Genomic DNA, 19,134 nt, shown 5'->3' on the forward strand with positions numbered 1-19,134 from the left:
ACAAAGACATTCATGATCAAATCTCTGCTCAACTCTACCTGATCTCATTGGGAGACTGCTGTCTGTCTGTCTGTCTGTCTGTCATCTCTGGGTAAAACCATATGTGTGTAAGCAAATAACATTCACTATATTGACAAATGTAAATAACTGCTGCAACTATTACTAATATTATTATTTATTCAACTTATACACAGCCCTATACCCGGAGGTCTCTACTAGCAAGCAGAATCAGTTCCATGGTGTGTGCATATGAGTGGGCAGGATGAGACATCATAAATAAGTTAAGAGGCTGAAGTTTCAACCGGCACATTAACAGAGGGCCAGTCCATACATGAAATGGCATCATTTGATGCAAAAGTCCAGGTCAGTGTCCTCAGTTTTTCTCAGAATGCCCTGGAATGATGCTATGACCACAACATTCGGAGGGAAAAATGGCATCTGTAAGCCAGCAAACATCAAGAAGAACTTTGCTGAAGTCACATGCAAGAGCACCAAAGTAGTAATAAAAGAAGAAATCAACACTGGACTACTACCAAGGCAAATAGAAAGCCTCCCTAACTATTTTAATGTGCACACACACACACACACCCCAAAAGAATGGCCAAATAGCTTTTGTAAATTTGCTATGAAATACCTCCACCTGAAGACCCAGAGAGATGCTGCCAGTCAGAGTAGACAATACACCGACGAGTTAGATCTAGTATGAAGCAGCTTCCTACGTTCCTCTAAGCTTCTGCTAGATCTTGCCTTCCACACCTTGCTGCCATCTAGTTGTTTGGACTTCAGCTCCCATCATCCCTGAGCCACTTGCCATACTGCTAGGGACTGATGGGAGCTGGAGTTTAACAACATCTGATGGGCATCAGGTTGGAGAAAGCTTTCCTTGATTATGGGATGAGCTTTGTTATACAGCTGAGCTCCCGTTGAAGGAATATGTGCCATGCAATGGAGCCAGTCCAATATTGCTACCTCACCGCCTCACCCCCGCTCTGGAAACAGGTTTCTGTTGATTGCTAACTGTTGAGTATAGAATCATAGAATCATTAAGTTGTATAGTTGGAAGGGGCCCAAAGGGTCATCCGGTCCAACCCCTGCAATGCAGGAATCTCAACTAAAGCATCAATGACAGATGGCCATCCAATTTCTTCTTAAAAACCTCCATGGAAGGACAGTCCACCATCTCCCAATGGAGACCATTCCACTGTTGAATAGCTCTTACTGTCAGAAAGTTATCCTTTCTTGTAACTTGAATCCATTGGTTTGAGTCCTACCCTCCAGAGCAGGAGAAAACAAGTTTGCTCCATATTCCACGTGACAGCCCTTTAGATATTTTGAAGATGGCTATCATATCTCCTCTTAGTCTCTTTTCCAGACTAAACATACCCAGCTCCTTCAACCATTCCTCAGAAGGCTTAGTTTCCAGACCTTGATCATTTTGGTCTCCCTCTTGTGCAGCACATTCCATCCAGACTAGTGCCTAACAACTCCAGCCACAGATGAAACAAGTTCAAGTACCGGTAGGTGCAGCAGCCCAGTCATTGCATTGCTAACTGCATTTTTAGAAGATGAAGTCTACAGTACAGTGAAAGCAACAAATGAGTATCAGAAACAACAACAAAACCATGGAGACAGACCTGCCAGTTGACATCTTGATCTAAACCCCAGCCGCATCTGTTTCTGTGGCTGTTCAACAGCTGGGCAAATAAACGAAGGCACACTGTCATGATGAGATCCTGTCATCTGAGGAATTTAGGAATAATATAACCTATGAAATTTGCACAAGGCAAACTCCAGCATTGGGCTTATTCTCAAGAGTGTCTTTGCAAATGGCGGGGACCAGAAAAATTCTGCCCACAGTGTAAGCTTCCAGCTACTCCAGCTCAAGGCAAATAGTGTGCGCAAACTGTCATGTGCAGGATCTGGCCTTTGGCGTGCATTCAGAAATGTCATTCTTTCAACACTTCCCAAAGTGTACTGAGAAACAATAAGGTGAATCTTCCCCAATTTTCATCTTCACTGCCTGGTAACACGAAGACTAAATTCAGGATGTAACAGATAGGTACAATTTCCTGGAACAGACAGCTGGGAAGCCCTGTACTTCTCACCTTTACCTATAGGTGCTATGTGTTGCTGCAGTTGTTATTCAGTGCCATCTGCATAGCATTTTACAGGGTTTCGTAAGCCACCAAGGGACTCACAGTATAAAAACAACAAGGAGTAACTGCATTGGATCCAGTGGAAATATCGACAGAAGGGGGAACTTGACTTTCCTGACCCAGGGATGGAGGAGAAATTTGATTCAGTTTGCATTTAAAGGTGAACTTAACTAATTTTCTATTTCTGGAACAATGCACAAACCAAAACACAGCCATCCTTCATAATTCACACTTCTCCAAATTTTGCAATGCGGTTTTCCAGCGAAGTAATGTGTACCAAAATGCATATGCTGTGCACAGGTGCATACAAAGGCATATATTAGTGAGAATAACATGCAAAAATGCTTTATATTAGAGAAAATTGCTTGGCAAAAAATGTATATATTTGGAGAAATTCACAGTGAAGTGCTGGTGAATTTTCATAAGATGTTTTTTGGGAGGCGGGTTGCAAAGCTTTGTGAACATGTGGAGAACTGAATTTAAGACTGGAAAAATGAGAAACTGCAAGAAAGCAGAATGGACCTATTTGCACATCCCTGCCTGACCCCTCCTCTCTCAGCAGTTCTTGGTGCACCACAAAAAGCCTCTCCAAAGAATCAGGGGACCCTGCTAAATGGGGTGAGTTGTGGCACAAGAAGCTGTGGGGGAAGGGGAGATCCCTAAAACCCAGCAAAGAGACCTTCTAGGAACAGACCTCCCTTTCATGGAAGGTGCCTTCACCCGAACTCCAGTAATTCCCTCTCAGTTCTCTTATGCTGCTGATAGCGAAGTCCCAGGTTTTGCAATTCCAACAGCCACCCCACTCAGCAAGAAAGGCTTTTCATAGCCTCAAGGAGCAGAACACAGGAAGGAGGGGTTCACATTCTGACACCACCAGAATGTGAATGTAATTTCTCTGAATCCAACCCTTTGATTTTAAAAAGTTGCAGAGCTCTTTTCAAACTCTGTTGAATGTCAGAATGCTAAAATTGCATTCCCTTTCTATCTACTTTACCAATATTATCAAACAGATGGACTCCTGTTCTTTGTTTCTCTCCATGCCTCCTCACAGCCCTAGGCTACTTAAAAAATTCTTTAAAGTACTACTAATATGGGTAGGGAAACTAAGGCCCGGGGGCCAGATCTGGCCCAATCGCCTTCTCAATCTGGCCTGCAGAAGGTCTGGGAATCAGCGTGTTTTTACATGAGTAGAATGTGTCCTTTTATTTAAAATGCATCTCTGGGTCATTTGTGGGGCACAGGAATTTGTTCATTTATTTATTTTTTCAAAATATAGTCTGCCCCCCCCCCACAAGGTCTGAGGGACAGTGGACTAGCCCCCTGCTGAAAAAGTTTGCTGACCCCTGTACTAGAACTTTAAAATGTTTTCTGTTCCAATACAGCAATTCCAGAAGCATTAATAATTGGCTGAAGAGAACACAATGTAAATTGATGTACGTTTTACTTCATACTTTCTGCTTTCTAATCATTTTGAGAATTCTTCCCACAAGATACCCTCAAGCTCTTGGACGAAGGAACAAGTTATCTCGGAGAGTTTTTAGAGCTGCTGTCTCTGGAGTATGTTAAGAAATGTCAAGAACCGTCACATGGTTTATGTAATTTAGATACAGGGGAGAACAGCCTTTTCAAACTCTACTATCCTGTGTCTTGAGTAGAAATTTGTGGTATTGACCACAATGCCACCCTAGGTGCCCTCCTAAAATGGTGCTGGTTTGTGGTTCAGATAAATAAAACAATCCATTTATAATAATCCACTTAATTACAACTGCTTTAAATAAGTGCTATTTGTCTTCTTTGGCCTGGTTGAGACATGAGGCTGAGCCAAATCATGGCTATGCATGAACACAGAATTTGTGGCTACTCACAGAAAAAATCATGATCGTTTCACTTCTCCCCTGGTGCTGCTGCTGCCACACAACCCAGAACTAAACCATGATTTGGCTTAGCATTGTGTCCAAACTCAGGCTCATAGTTTGTCTAGGCATTCTAGGCAAGCCATGATTTGTAGCAAAGAAATGTTACAGAGAGCAGTGGGGCCATCCTTCTATATGTTCAACTATGTAAAAATCAAAGGTGCCACATGGGATAAAATATGATATTCTGAGAATCCCCTAGATGAGAACACATTCATGAATTAAAATAACTATATCTTTATGGAGAGATCCTTATTTTATAAGGAACATCAAATATTGGTTCTATCTAATATCCTAACCTAATATCACCAACTCCCTTCTTCAACAGGAGTGCTAACCACCAGCCTTTTAAACAAGTAGCCTTCTCTCTCTCATATCTCCTTGTTTCATATCTCCACAACTCTCTGACCCAGTTCGCACATAACACTAAACCAAACCACAGCTTAGTAGTGGATACCACAGCAGCAGGAATAAGGAAGGAGCACAGCAGCTGCAGTTGTCACTGTAGGAATCTGCCCATTTGCTCATTCACACTAAACCATGGTTTGCCTTAGCAATATGTGTGAACTGGGATCCCAGACAATCCATGAACCTTTGGGGATTTGTTTGCTTTTTTGTACGGAGAAGCATTTGATCATGTGAGCCTAGACTGCAGAAGGAAGTGGTACAGTCAAGATACAGATTTATCACCTCTGAAAGAACTAGGCCTGTGGGATCTCTTTTATCTTTGTGCAAGGATGTTATCCTATTTGCTTATCTTACAAGGATAATTAAAACTCTTACTCATGGACTCCTTCCCACAGATTAGAACAAACTCATGATTTCATACAACCCTATAAGAAGATCTTACACGCTAGCGAGTGAGAGAGGTAATAGCCAGTTACAGCTTAGTCATTTCAGTGCCAAGCAATGGATGCGAGCTAAATTAGTCCCAATGTCTCCTTCTTCTGCTCCCTTGGGAGTTGCATGTGCAACTCAGCTGAGATTTCATGGATAGGCACTTGGAGCGCAAAGCAACAGAAAATGGCCTGCGTCACTTTGTCCTGGAAGAGCTAGCATGGAGGTGGAGTACAGGAACCATCTGTTCTTCAATCATTGATGGCATGTGAACAGTGGAGCCAGGTGCTTCTTTCCTGATTGTTGTCACCAGGCACAATCTAGCAGGACTTTTCCACTACTGTGATTTTGCATAGCTCATTTCAATGGTGCTTGTGCGATAGACGTTATTGAGGGGATTGTGTTCATTTCATGCTAAGGGTAATAGCTACAGCCACAACCCAAGCCTCAGCATGTGCCTGATCTGAGAACAAAGTGAAAGGTTTTTAAATGTTGTGCTTGTCCTGCAGTCTTCCCTCCCTTACACGGGGAAACAGTGGTGAAGTTACTTGTAACTTTAGGGAAATGTTAGGCGATAACCTCCTGGGATGGTTTTTTATTTAAAAATGAATAAAACCCTATGCTTTTGCCAGCTAGCTTTACAGACAACCACAATAAAAATATTAAATGGCAACATAGCTGCCAAGTTTTCCCTTTTCTCGCGAGGAAGCCTATTCAGCATAAGGGAAAATCCCTTTAAAAAAAGGGATAACTTGGCAGCTATGAATGGCAATTAAATTAACATGACTGATGTTTGAAAGTAAGACCAGGCTTCTCATCGAGTTGGTTTGCTAACCTGCTCCTATCAAAAAAAATGAGAAGGTAATATTGTATGTGGATAATTTTCAATTGCTACAGAATTTCCTGGTTCTCCTTGCTTATCAGCAGATTGCCTATCTGGTTTCCCTTACTTCCGGCTCCATTAAAGTTCCCCTTTGAACCAAATGCTCAACAAAGGATCTACAATCCAGCATGGTTGTCTAGCCTCTGTTTAAAGACCGCTCCAGTGAAGGAGAACTGACTACCCACAAGATGGTCTGTTCCAATGTGGAACAGCTCTTACCATTAGGAAGTATCTCCAAATAGTTGGCTAAAATAAACAAATTCAAGCTGTGTGTGCATAAATATTGCGCTGTTCTAGCAAATTCCATAAAGTGTGTGCTATCCAATACAGTAACTGAATAAAAAAAAACCTAGTGCACTTTTTATCGGAAGCAATCTGAATGATGTTATGCTATTTGTATTGGGTGCTACCCTACTAACTCATTCAGTCAGTGGAATGTTTTCTCTCTTTCAGAATACTGTACTAGTAGTCAGGATCACCCAATGAAAGTAAAATTCTGGACCAGCAAAAGGAAATAATTCTTTATGCAATTCGTAATTAACTTACACAACTCGCTACCACAATATAGGTTAGGCCTGGTGGCTTTAAAATGGGATTAGACAAATTCATTAGCAGCTATTAACCACAGGCTAAATGAAACCCATACAGTATGTTCAGAGGCAAGAAGCCTATAAATATCAAATGCTGAGGACAAACCACGGAGGCCACTGACTTTGTGTTCCACTTGTTGACTACCCTGAAGCATCTGTCTGCACAATGATACAAACAAGATTCTGGACTGGGTGGGCTTTTGATCTGATCTTGAATTGCATATTTATGCATACAAAACACCGTCATATGGGTGGTGCATGGTTCCCATTTTCCTTTATATTTAGCAGCTCTATAGAAAAAAGAAACCTCACGCTGGGAAAGCAAGGCTAACAAAAGATTTCTGTCCATCAAGCTCCTTTAGAAATGCACACGCGTAAGAAAACAGTGAATACTATTTGAGGAGGCATCTAAGTATAGAAGCTTGGCAAAATCCCAATGTTGTAATCTGTGCTTGGTAGAATTAATGGAATTGATTCTGTCAGCTTCTGGGAGTGGATTCCGTTCTCACTCAGTGGGCGACCATAAGCCATGATGTAGGCTTCAGACTATATTCTATTCTACAAACCCTGAGCCTATATTCTATCGTGAATCCAAGAGAGTTGAAAAGAATTAACTTGAGGGATAGATCAGTTCGTAGAGCATGAGGCCCTTAATCTCAGGCATTGGGGTGGGGGGTGGGTTTGAGTCTCATGTTGGGTGAAAGATTCCTGCATTGCAAGGGGTTGGACTCGATGATCCTTGTTGTCCCTTCCCACTCTATAATTCTATGATTCTATGAAAGGGGAAAATGGTAAGAGTGGGGTAGCCAGTGAGGAAATGTCTCAAATATCCAGCTAAAGCAAGCCACATTTTCTTCCTGAAGTTAACCAGTACACTAACGTGGTTACAGAGCACAGGTCACAGCCAAATAAGGCCGAAAGAGTCCACTGGCTTCTTAGAGCAGAGAGCAGGTCCTTCCTACCCTTAAAAAAAACCCTCTCTGCAGTTTAGGACTGAATCAGAACATGTGCATATTGCTACATTCGCAATAAATAGTAATGTGGAGGCTGGCAAAGTGGGAAGTGAGATTTAAGGATCACAGGCTTCTGTGGCCCCGGAGTAAGTACCCGCAGAAACTTTTGATTTGGTCTTGACCACTGTCTCCAAGTGCTTCTGCAAGAGATGCTAAAAACATCTTTTTTTCTCTAATTGGCTATTTTTTTCCATTTGTGAATATGAGAAAGAGCAATTATAAGCTCAGGTGAGAGCGCCATTCCCATCTGAATGACTGAAAGAGCATTTCCAGCTCTACAAACAGATGTGGACTTAAAAGACACACCTTTTTGCCACAAGGAAATTACGATATAAGTGGTATTCCTGGTGTGAAAAATGCTACACTGAAAAATGGTGCGTGTGTGACATAATTTAGTGTTTTTATTAGAACGTCAACATTTTAATGTGTATAACTTGGATCAGAATTAAAATTATAATCACAAAGGTTGTGATCAAACAGTTTAATGTAGCAAGCCGATGTGACTGCAAAGCACAAGAGGTTTTGAACCAGGCTGTGGCAACAAGGGTCAAAGTCAAGTGCCTTGCCCTTGATGCAACCATGGTAGCTTAACCAAGAAGGGTAGGGCAGGGTGGGGGGAGCTGTCGACATGTTCCCTGCCAGGCTTAGAAGCCAAGAGGGCACATGGTCCTATAAACCTTTGGATTCCCAGCAGTGGCAGGAGAGGAGGAGGAGCAGCAGCCAGAACAACTGCAGAGCAGGCGGAACTTTTGCTACTCTCAATTTGCTGCTGCTATCTCTGCAATAGAGGAGAGCTATTGGGATCATCCCTGGAGAAGGACCCTCACTATACTAATTTACAGCAGCCAGCCTTGACCCCGAACTTCTGGGTGGAAAGTTTTTTAAAAAATACAAACCAGGAACACTGGGGGGGGGAGCTGAGGCTGACTCTTCTAAGTTAGGGATTCCTGGGCCAAGGAGAGGAATATATCAGTGTTTGAGCTTTTATTTTTCTCTGCGATAATATAGATTTGTTTTTTGTACAGTACTGCCAATGCTGTTATCACTGTTATTGGGGGAGGGAAGGCCTGTGTGTGTGTGTGTGCACGCTACAGTATATGGAATGTAAACCTTATACCAGGCATCCCCAAACTGCGGCCCTCCAGATGTTTTGGCCTACAACTCCCATGATCCCTAGCTAACAGGACCAGTGGTCGGGGAAGATGGGAACTGTAGTCCAAAACATCTGGAGGGCCGAAGTTTGGGGATGCCTGCTTTATACTGTATATGGTTTTGTTTTTGTTTTTGCTAATCTATTTTACAAGGTATTTTTGTCTATGTTCTTCAGTGTAAGTCGCTTGGAGATCTGTTAGGTGATAAGAGGCTAATAAGTTTAAAAATTAATTATAATTAGTTAAATTTCTAAACCACCTTCACCTGAGGACCCACAGGGTGCATTACAATATAAACAAACAAACAAAACTACACAACACAACACCGAACAAAAACAATAGCCCTCTCAATAAATTAAAAGGCCATAGATTGTTTAAGGCTAATACATTTGATTAATTTAAGGCTAATACATTTGATTAATTTCACAGTGGCTCCTCAATCTGAGGCTGTGTATGCATTACCATTTACAGTACTCCAGCTCCAGTGCGCTCCCACCGATGGTACTTGAAGTTGTGCACACATGACAACAGCCACACTCCATATCTATTCTGCAGTCTCTCGAGAAATACTGCTAATTGATGTGTCTTCCCTTGTACCACCTCCTGTCCGATTTGGAAACATAAACCTCACGAACTGCACAGTTAAGCTGAGGTGTGTACATTTCAGACAACCGCTGCACATGCACAGACCACAGTGTATGTGTGGATGACAACTTCATGAATGGGAGTCCAGGGGGTTGCAGGTGCAGGGAAACCCAACAGGTAATATTCATCGGGTGAAGGCATCTTCCTCCCCACCTCTCTCTCTGGTGTGTACAGCAACATGCCAATGCAACTTGAAACACCACAAAGTGTAACAACCTCGCTGTGTTTTAAGTTGTTAATGTGGATACAGCCTGAGTAACTTGCTGCTTTGGTCTGGAAAGGACTACTTGCACACTCCAAACTTATCAACCGAACTACTAGGTGATGTGACTGCCTACCACTTTCCAAGTTATTTTATCTACCTGGGTCACACTGCACAGTTAAAGCACACTTATTCAATTTTTAACAGTCATGGAGAGTCCTGGGAACTGCAGCTTCTTAAAGGTACTGGGAACTGTAGATCCGTGAGGTCAATACTCCTGCTAGCATACTAGTTTCCAGGATTCTTTGGGGGAAACTATGCCTGTTAAAGAGTGCTTTGAATGTACAGTGGTACCTCTACTTACAAATAACTCTACTTACGAATGTTTCTACTTACGAACGGAGCTCCATCCGCCATCTTGGATGCGGTTTAGATAGGATTTTTTTCTACTTACGAATTTTTAGATAGGGTTGCTTCGACTTACGAATTTTTTCTCCCAATGCATTCCTATGGGATTCGACTTACAATTTTTTTTGACTTACGAATGTGCATTCAGAACACATTAAATTCGTAAGTAGAGGTACCACTGTATGGTGTAGATGTGGCTGGTCAGTATCTGCTTGTCTCTTGATCTTCAGCTCTGCTAGTGATAAAAGCGATGTTTTGGTTTTTCCCTCTTTCTCTGTAAACATTATGTATATACCAGTAAAACTGGGCTACGCTAAATATATTCATTTATAACACAGATCAAGGCATCACCAAACCAGAAGAAGATAGATAACTTTTCAAAGTCGCATAACTCAATAATAATAATTTTTTTATAAAAAAAACCATACTGCAATTCATTTTGTTGTCTCAACACCCAGACACAAATAATAACTTATGCATTCACAAGGTATAAGTATCTACAGGAAAACCACTGTACTGAGCACTGTTTGTGTGATGGGAAAATTACCTTCCTGCTTGCTTAGGCACAGCCTTAAGTTCTTGTGTCAGTTGTGTCTCTCAACAACTTTTGTGCTCGTGAAAACCTTCTGACATGGCACAGTCTTCAGATCTGGCAAACCACTGCAGCTTTTGCTACAGCAGAACTGAAATATACTTTTAAGCTCCCCATTTCTTACCTGGCTTTGTGCAGTTCGTTTCTTCATGTGACTCATTATTTGATGCCATCAATCTTCTATTCCTCCATAACTCTGACAGGATATTTCTGTCGACAATAGTTGATTCTTGTCCTGCATAAAAAGACAAAGACAGTATTTGCACTGGCAAATAAAAAAATAAAAATGCTGCCCCTAGATAACTATACTGTACATATAATTTTTCACTAGATCAGCCTTCCCCTATCTGGACTCCAACTCACATCAGCTTTCAGACAACATGGTCATTGTTCAGGGTAGATGGGAGTTGTAGTCCAGCAACATCCACAGGCTGCGTTAAGATAAAGGTTCTCTGTGACTAAAGCAAAGCTTGGCATCTTCTGTTGATAAACAACACATTATATAAGTGTTGATGCATACCGGAGAACAAGCTATGGTATGAGTACTGAACTCTGGCTGAGGAAATCTGTAATAATCCTGATTATAATGCAAGTCTGAAAAACCTAACATTATATATATATATATATATATATATATATATATATATATATATATATATATACACATATAATGTTCAAATCAGGGGACATGAAACTGAAGCCAGCAATCCCACTAAAATCAAGCCAAGCCACAAAGAACAAGCATTAAGTGCTTTGCAAGACCAAACGAAAGGCAAACTTAGTCCATTCTCTTTTCACAGTGGCCTAGCTATGGGAAGCCTGCAAAGAGGATGTGCGTGCAACACCACTCTCCTCACTTGTGTTCCCCAGCAACTGGTATTTAGAGGCATATTGCCTCTGGATCAGGTGAAACCATCAAGGCATGGATAGCCTTGTCCTCCTGTGGAAGATCTACACACCAATACACATTTGAATGGAGAGAGAATGGATTTTCAGTTCCAACCAGGAAAGGCAGTTCAAACACAGGTCATTTTACACAATAAGCACCGTGTGGAAATTCCCTTTCAACAATTCTTCGATCAGGAAAGAGAAGGGTTCATTGGAGTTACCTATTGTTTGCAGATTGTAAAGTGGATATGCTTCATATACCAGATAAGATTTAAAGTTTATCATTCTTGAACTAAATGCACCATATAAGTTATTTAGATTGCAAACACACCAGGTTGTCCCAGAGTAGATTACCTGCAATAACCTTATCATGATCACTTCGTGCTCCAATCTTAGATAACTATGCAAATGTCTGACAGTGAATAAAAAAGAAGTTTGTATTGCAAGTAATATCAGATTGAAAAAGAAAATAAATGAATTGAAAGAGAAAATCAACTTGGAAATATGCCCCTTGACAAATGGCACAACTGACAACAGTGGTCTCAAAGCAGTTTTCTTTGCCAGCAACATAAATCTAGACTGGCCACTTTTCTTATAAATGTATACATTAGCAAGATCAGCGAGTTGCTTCCCAAGCTAAGGTGGTGTGTTAGCTTTCAGACTTGCTCTCCCCTCATGCATAAGATGGGCTGGCTGATGTGGGTTTAAAGATGTATATGGCCCCCCCTTAAGGGGAACGTGGCCCTCTATGGAAGAAAACACCCTCCTCTGTGGAATGCATCTATCCCTAAACTGGATTGGAGGGAGAAGTTCAAAAACTGTAGCAAAACTGACTGGGTGGGGAAGATGCGTCTGCTGCATCAGGCCAGTGGCCTGTCTAGTCCAGCTTCCTGTTCTCACAGTGACCAACCAGCAACTGGTACTCAAAAGCATTCAGTACTGCCTCCAACAGTGGATGAAAAACATATTATCCATTATAGCTAGTAGCCACTGGTCACCTAACCCTTCATGTATTATTCCAACCCTCTTCCAAAGCCATCCAAATTGGTAGCCGTCACTGTCTCCTGCAAGAAGCCAATTCCATAGTTTAACTACATACTGTGTGAAAAAGTATATTCTTCCAACATTGCACTACGCAAAAATTCTCAGCTTCCCTCATTCAAACTGTACCAGAAAAACCAAACATGAAGAACTTTGTTTTTCCCCCTTTTTATAACAGCCTAGAAAAATGCATTTGCTATTAACGTCATGACAGCTCCATCAAACCACCTCTTCCACTGTTAAAATATTACATCTGCCTTCATTCTCTCTTTCTTCAGCAACAATATGGGCTTGGTCCTTAGGTACTAGATTAAGTTTTTGTATCCTCGTCCTTTTGGGGGCTTGCAGATTCTCAGGGGCAAAGGTTTATTACATTATGACTGGTACAGAAGGACGATTCATGATTAAAAACGTATCATTCAAGTGACCTTCTTTCCGATAAGGAAACCCAATAAAATATTAAATGCTCCAACAGACCATAGAGTTAAAGGCATGAAGTTGCCCTATATATATATATAAAACAATATGATAACTTTATTCAAGTTCTCATATTATTACAATAGAACAGAATGCTCCTTCCGCTCCTCCTCCTCCATTGAAGTATTTTCATGCCTTCTATTCAGTAGCTTAAAGCCCACCCCGCCAACTAGACTGGGACAAAAACAAAGTCACTGTGAATCTAGAAGGAGCTATCGCCTTGCTTCAGGTATCTTAACATTTGTACAAGTACACTTTCCTCTAAAGGAGGGGAAGGAAATACCCCCCCAAAAAACCCAAGCCCAACATGGACAGAGCATGCTCAGTGTTCAGCAGAAGCCACAGAATGTTAAGAGTTAGCTGGAAGCAAACAGAAAGCTCTGACAGGAGAAAGGGAACTGGCCAACTTGAGTCTCTCCCAGTTTATATATTCTGGAAGAAAGCATGGCTGGAAAACTGAACAGGAGCACTCCTGTAAGGGACTCAAAATGCAACATTTTGTTTGCAAGTTCCACTTTATTTATTTATCAAAAAATTATATACTGCTTAATTGTAAGTAAAACCGCTTGTGACTCATTATCATTCAAGATTAACTGAAGACTGATTCTATCTTCTTTCCATTGTTTTGACCTTGCCTACTTAGAAGCAAGTCAAATCACAGATTTGCAAAGTTGGAAAGAACCACGAGGCTCATCTAAGTCCAACCTCCTGCAATGCAGGAATCTTTCACTCAACCTGAGGCTCAAACCCACGACCCTGGGATTAAGAGTCTCACGTTCTACCCAACTGAGCTACTCCCAGGTAAATGGGGTTAGGGATGCAGCTTCAGGCATTTAACCAACCTCCTCTTTCTTGTCCCATCAGAAAATGTCTAAGGCCACTCAACAGTGCCCTCTTAACAAAACCATATGTTCTCCAAAGTAGAACAGCAAAAGAATGCATAGGGAATTCCATAGTGATTCCCTTGTGAATGGAGAAGTTGTATACCTTGCCACTGAAATTCCCTTTGTCTGGAGACTAACAAAAACCAAACAATTTCTGGAATTATTTACTGTCCACACTTGAAGTTTAGGGGCATGGCCAGATGGGGTTTTAGCAAAGTGTTTTGATCAAATACCTACAAAAACGGGAAAATTATCCTACTGATACCTGTCTCTGCATTATATTCCTAGGGATGGCATAGCGCAGGAATACATATATATGAAGTACTTATAATACATTACATTCAAATAGCACGTTTTGGTGTCCAAAATGCTTTATGCACATATCTCAGTAAGCCTTGCAACAACCCTGTAAGGTAGATCAGTGTTATCGTGTATACATATCCATATTATTAATAATAATAGGCTTGAAAGAATAATGGAAGGACCTAAGGCAGGGGACCATAGCTCAACAAGCAGAGCACCTACTCTGCAAGCAGGTCCCGAGTTCAGTCCCTGGCATCTCCAGCTAAGAGGATCAGGTGGCAATGCAACATGAAAAACCTCTGCCTGATGCCGTGGGGAGCCACTACTCATCAACGCAGGCAATACTGCATCACAATGACAAACAAGTCTTTATTCTGTCAGGCAACTTTCTAAGTATCTTGAGAGTTTGTGGCAGAGGTAAAAATTGAATCTATGGCTGACTCCTGAAGGCAACAAGGCAGGGCAGATTTCAGGGAACTAAAGCTGGGGAAAGGGAGGCATGGATCTGCAAAGAAGAGGTGTCTAAGAAAACTGGACAAAACCTTCAGACAAGGACATCTTTATGTTACCCTTAATCCTAACATTCACTGTGCATGTTGCCTTTCAGTTACGCTACTGAAAACTGAAAGGTGGCCTTTTTTTTCCAAAGCAGAATTTGGTATGTGACTTCGCTTGCTTGAACATAAGAGGAGTCCTGCTGGATCAAGCAAAAGGCGCCTCTATTCTGACTCTCTGTTCCCAAAGCAAGCAAGCAGATGCCTATGGGAAGCCAGCAACAGGAGCCGCGTGCAACAGTGCTCTTCTACCTTGTGATTCCCAGCAACTGGTATTCATAGGCATGTTGCCTCCAACCACTGTTGGAATGACATAGCCGTCATTCTGCATCTTCCATAATGTGTGGGGTCACTTGCACGTGTCACCTGCCAGAGGGCTCTTGGGTTTGCCTTCCATTTGAGCGTCCTCTGCCCTTTGCTTGTTAAGGCCCAGGAGAGGACCCAAAATCCAGAGGTTGCCTTTTCGTTCGATTCGGGGACGTTCTAATTTACAGCTCGCCCTGACGTAGCACAATCCTATGCATGTCCACTTGCAATTAAGTCCTATTAACTTCAGTTACTCCAGCTAAGAGTGTATATGATGCCCCATCCTTGGCCGCAAAGCTGTGCCAGCTTGTAACAGGGGAAGCCACGGAAGGAATATTTATCTTTCCCAATGGCCACGCACGTCCACTTCCTGGTGTGGCTTTTGATGCTCTACTTCCCCAGCACCTGCTGTTAGCATCAGGATAAGTAGCACAGCCGCGGCTAAGCTAAGGAGGTCTGCCAACACATGGCCTGACAGGTCATTCCTTTAATAACTACCTGGGCCTTGGCAGACTAATGTTTGGAACAGCCTGCTTTTCTGGCAACAAAGGGAGGAGCCACCGCACCTGCCAAACTGCCTCTCTCATTTAAGAAGAAGAAGAAGAGTTTGGATTTGATATCCCGCTTTATCACTACCCGAAGGAGTCTCAAAGCGGCTAACATTCTCTTTTCCCTTCCTCCCCCACAACAAACACTCTGTGAGGTGAGTGGGGTTGAGAGACTTCAGAGAAGTGTGACTAGCCCAAGGTCACCCAGCAGCTGCATGTGGAGGAGCGGAGACGCGAACCCGGTTCCCCAGGTTACAAGTCTACCACTCTTAACCACTACACCACACTCATAGCTGCCAAGTTATCCCTTTTTAAAAGGGATTTTCCATTATGCTGAATAGGCTTCCTCGCGAGAAAAGGGAAAACTTGGCAGCTATGCACACTGGCTCTCTCACCAAGGAGTCCCATTGGTGGGGGAAGGGGAGGAAGTAGCGCTACAGCAAAGGTTGTGAGATGTCCATTTATTCAAGAGCCTGTAGTTTGGGAACACCTGCTTTCTGATTTGACCCTGCTTTGTCAAACTCTGTAGAACAGGGAGCAAAATCCCTTGGTTCCTTCCCCCACCCCCACTCCATCCCCATGTTGATCTGGCAACCCTTGTTCTAATCTGCCCATTTTGGAATTACTGTTCTAAGCCTACAGCAAGCAGCACAGCAGGCAAACAGAAAATATTTCAGTGGGGATTTTTTGCGCCAACTCAGCTTGCAAGGCAGGAATGAAGCACATTAGATCAGCAGCAGCATTTTCCAGCAAAATCTCTCTCTCTCTTTTTCTTTGCTGAAAGTTGTCTGTTGGGGCTGTAGCTTTTATGCAACATATAATAAATGGGACACAAAGTCATCAGGTTACTATTGCTGAGACGTGGTGCACTGCTATATGGGATCTCTTCCTCATCAGGTTTGTTCTGTTCTTTCTACATTTCCAAACTAATACTTAGCCACAGTCATTTGCACATTATATTTAGTAGTCATAAAAAAATCACTCCTAAAATGGGATCCCACGTCCCAGGGAAATACAATGTTCTGTTTCAGAAATGTTCCATCTACTCATCATCTCCAGATCTGACTCTGGAATTCGCAGGTATGGAATCAGTTTGAATGCACAAGTCACAGGACTGTTGCAAAACTGAGTGTACATTACTTTATACGGATATGCTAATTCCCCCCCCCCCCAAGATTCGTTCGTTCCTCTATGAAAAAATGTACACAAATCCGCCTTGTATTGCTGGTAGCCAATCCTTAACATTTTCCTCAAATATTCAGGAGCAATCTCACCCCTATAAGCATGAAGCATTATCCCATGGGTGACAAAGGATGCAATCCTAAACACACTTGGTCAGGAGTAAATCTCATTGAATCTTCTGAGTAAGCATAGCATAGGATTTCACCGCAAGCAGGACCTAAGAGCTGCCTGACACTTCACTATTCCTACTGGCAGAAGATTCAGGACAAAAGGGGGGAGCACTTCTTCACACAATAGTGTAATTCACTTGTGGAACTCATTGCCACAAGATGTACTAGTGACATCCATTAGCTTCAATGGCTTTAGCGTGGGGGAAGGGGGGGGGAAAGGCAAATTAACTGAAGATAACACTGAGGATGACCCTAATTAGATGGGCTGTACAGAACCACCAGCTTCCAGAGGCACTTTTGCTTTTGTACAGAACCACCAGCTTCCAGAGGCACTTTTGCTTTTGACTATTACCAGTTGCCTCCACATCTCACTTGTGGGCTTCCCAGGTGAATCCAGCTGGTTGCTGCTGTAGGAAACATGGCCCTTTGCTTTGATCCCACTGCATACACACCATACATTGAAAGCCCCTAAGAATCCCAGGAAGTGTAGCAGTATGAAGGGCAATCTACAATTCCCAGGACTCTTGGGAAATGTCTGGTGGTACACAGGATCGCCCAGGTGTGCATGCATGCCGGGCTGCGCTGGTGGGGAAAGCATCCTGGCCAGATTTGGGGAGTGGAAGATAAGTGACACAGGCAGATGCTACCTTCTGTCCCTGCCAGCTCAGCATCCACCCACCCACCCACCAGGGGGGCCAACTTGAATAAAATACTGGGGGGTACCCCTCCCCACATAACGGATCACATGATGTGATGCATGGACCCAATTTGAATGGCAATGCCCTTCAACTTTGGGGTGCGCATCCCTCTCAAATATTTCATTGGGGGGAAAAGAAGGGACCCAGGCCCCTAGGAGTTGGTTCCTATGCACCCACCCACCCACCCTCCCTTCCCAACCCATCCCCCTCTGGCCAGCCACCTACCTAGCTTAGACAGCAGGGTGGACATGCCCCAGACGAAGAATAGGATCGCGCAGATGAAGCCGACCTGCTGCAGGAGCATCTCCCGCCTCTTGCGAACTTTCCTCAGCGTGGAGAGGGGCGCCTTCGGCGGGCCGCTCGGCTGCACTTCCAGCCCCATGGCGACCCTGGGGCTCGCTGCACGGGATCGGGAGGTCCTGCGGGTCAAGAGGAGGCAGCCTCCTTCTCTCCCCCACCCCTCCGCGCCTTCGCGAGCGGGGCTCACTTGCGGGGGGTCCCCGAGGAGGGCTCCATCCCCACGGCGAAGAGCCGGGTGCGCATCAACAGGGAGTCGCAGGACGGGGGGGGGGGGGGTCGGCGAGCGGGCCGGTGCGCAGCAAGGCAAAGCCTCCTCGACAGCAGCAGGTGGCGAGTTTTGGGTGGCTTCGCGAGCTCTGCTCAGGCTCAGGAGCCCGTCGTCGCCCCCACGGCAGGCCCGGCGCCAGAGGCCAAAAATATTATAATATCCAGGCAAGATAGCACCGCCGGCGATAGAGAAGCAGTTGCAGCAGCAGTAGCATCCAGCAGCTGCCTACCACAGCGGTGGCGGGCGGAGGTAGGAGCCGAAAGTGCCCTTGAAAAACCCCAGGCAAGCGCCGCTTCAGGACAGAGAGCGATCAGGATAGCAGCAGCAGCCGCAGCAGCGCAGCTCCACGCAGCATCCCGCTGGAAAGTTTGAGAGCCCCCTTCCTTCCCTCGCCAGCGGCTTGCGAAGCATCAGCGGCTGCAGCGGCGACTCTCCTCCGCCTCCTCCTCATAAGGCTCCACATCCCTCTGGCGGCTCGGAGTTGTCGGGCTCCCGGGCGCACCAGCCACGCGCTCTCCTCCCCCTGCCCTTTTCTCCGGGCGAGGAGGCACCAGCAAGCAAGGGGCAAGTTCCTGCGCTGGCTGGCTGGCTTGCAACAACGCCTCCTGGTCCTCCTTCTTATCCCGCTCGCGGGCAACTTTCTCTCCCTCCGAAGCACCTTAGCGCTCCCTCAACGCGCGCAAAGCCGCCACCCCCCCCCATACACTCACTCACTCGCCCGCGCAGCCAACGCGCATGCGCCTCCTCTCCGGGCACCACAATGTTCCCTCTGCGCCTCGCGCTGACGGTCACCTGCAGAACCGTCTGTGCATTTTCCCGCGCTCGGTCTTCGCGGTGGGCGGGGGGAAGAGGAGGAGGGGATTAACTGACCAAATTAATCTTTTCCCCTAAATGGCGCAGGAATTATCTCTTCTCTATTTAGCGCTTGGCAAGTGCTGTGGGTTCGGGGATGAAGCGTGCAAGAGCATGTGCTTGCGCAGCTGAGCCTAGCCCTGTCACACTCAAGCTCACACCCAAGTTGCTTGCCATCCTTCCCTCAAGGTGGAATGAATTCCCTCAGGGATGAAGCCACGGGCGTAGCCAAGCGGGGGAGCAGCTGTACCCTCAAATAAAGTAAAATAATAG

At 44.2% G+C, this 19,134-nt stretch overlaps 1 protein-coding gene across 2 annotated transcripts in view; it reads right to left on the minus strand.

Annotated features, from left to right (window-relative positions):
• Window positions 1-18,714, minus strand: part of SLC24A4 (solute carrier family 24 member 4) — a 110,865-nt gene extending 92,151 nt beyond the window's left edge. For both annotated transcript variants that reach the window (XM_035107222.2, XM_035107213.2), the window contains exons 1-2: window positions 17,667-18,714; window positions 10,515-10,625 (exon numbers count right to left, since the gene is read on the minus strand). In XM_035107222.2, coding sequence (XP_034963113.1) covers window positions 10,515-10,625; window positions 17,667-17,823 — 268 coding nt within the window. In that variant the 5' untranslated portion in view covers window positions 17,824-18,714. The remainder of the gene's footprint in view (window positions 1-10,514; window positions 10,626-17,666) is intronic.
• Window positions 18,715-19,134: the final 420 nt, after the last annotated feature.

Source organism: Zootoca vivipara, chromosome 1 (assembly GCF_963506605.1).
Source record: "Zootoca vivipara chromosome 1, rZooViv1.1, whole genome shotgun sequence".
Classification (NCBI taxonomy): Eukaryota; Metazoa; Chordata; class Lepidosauria; order Squamata; family Lacertidae; genus Zootoca; species Zootoca vivipara.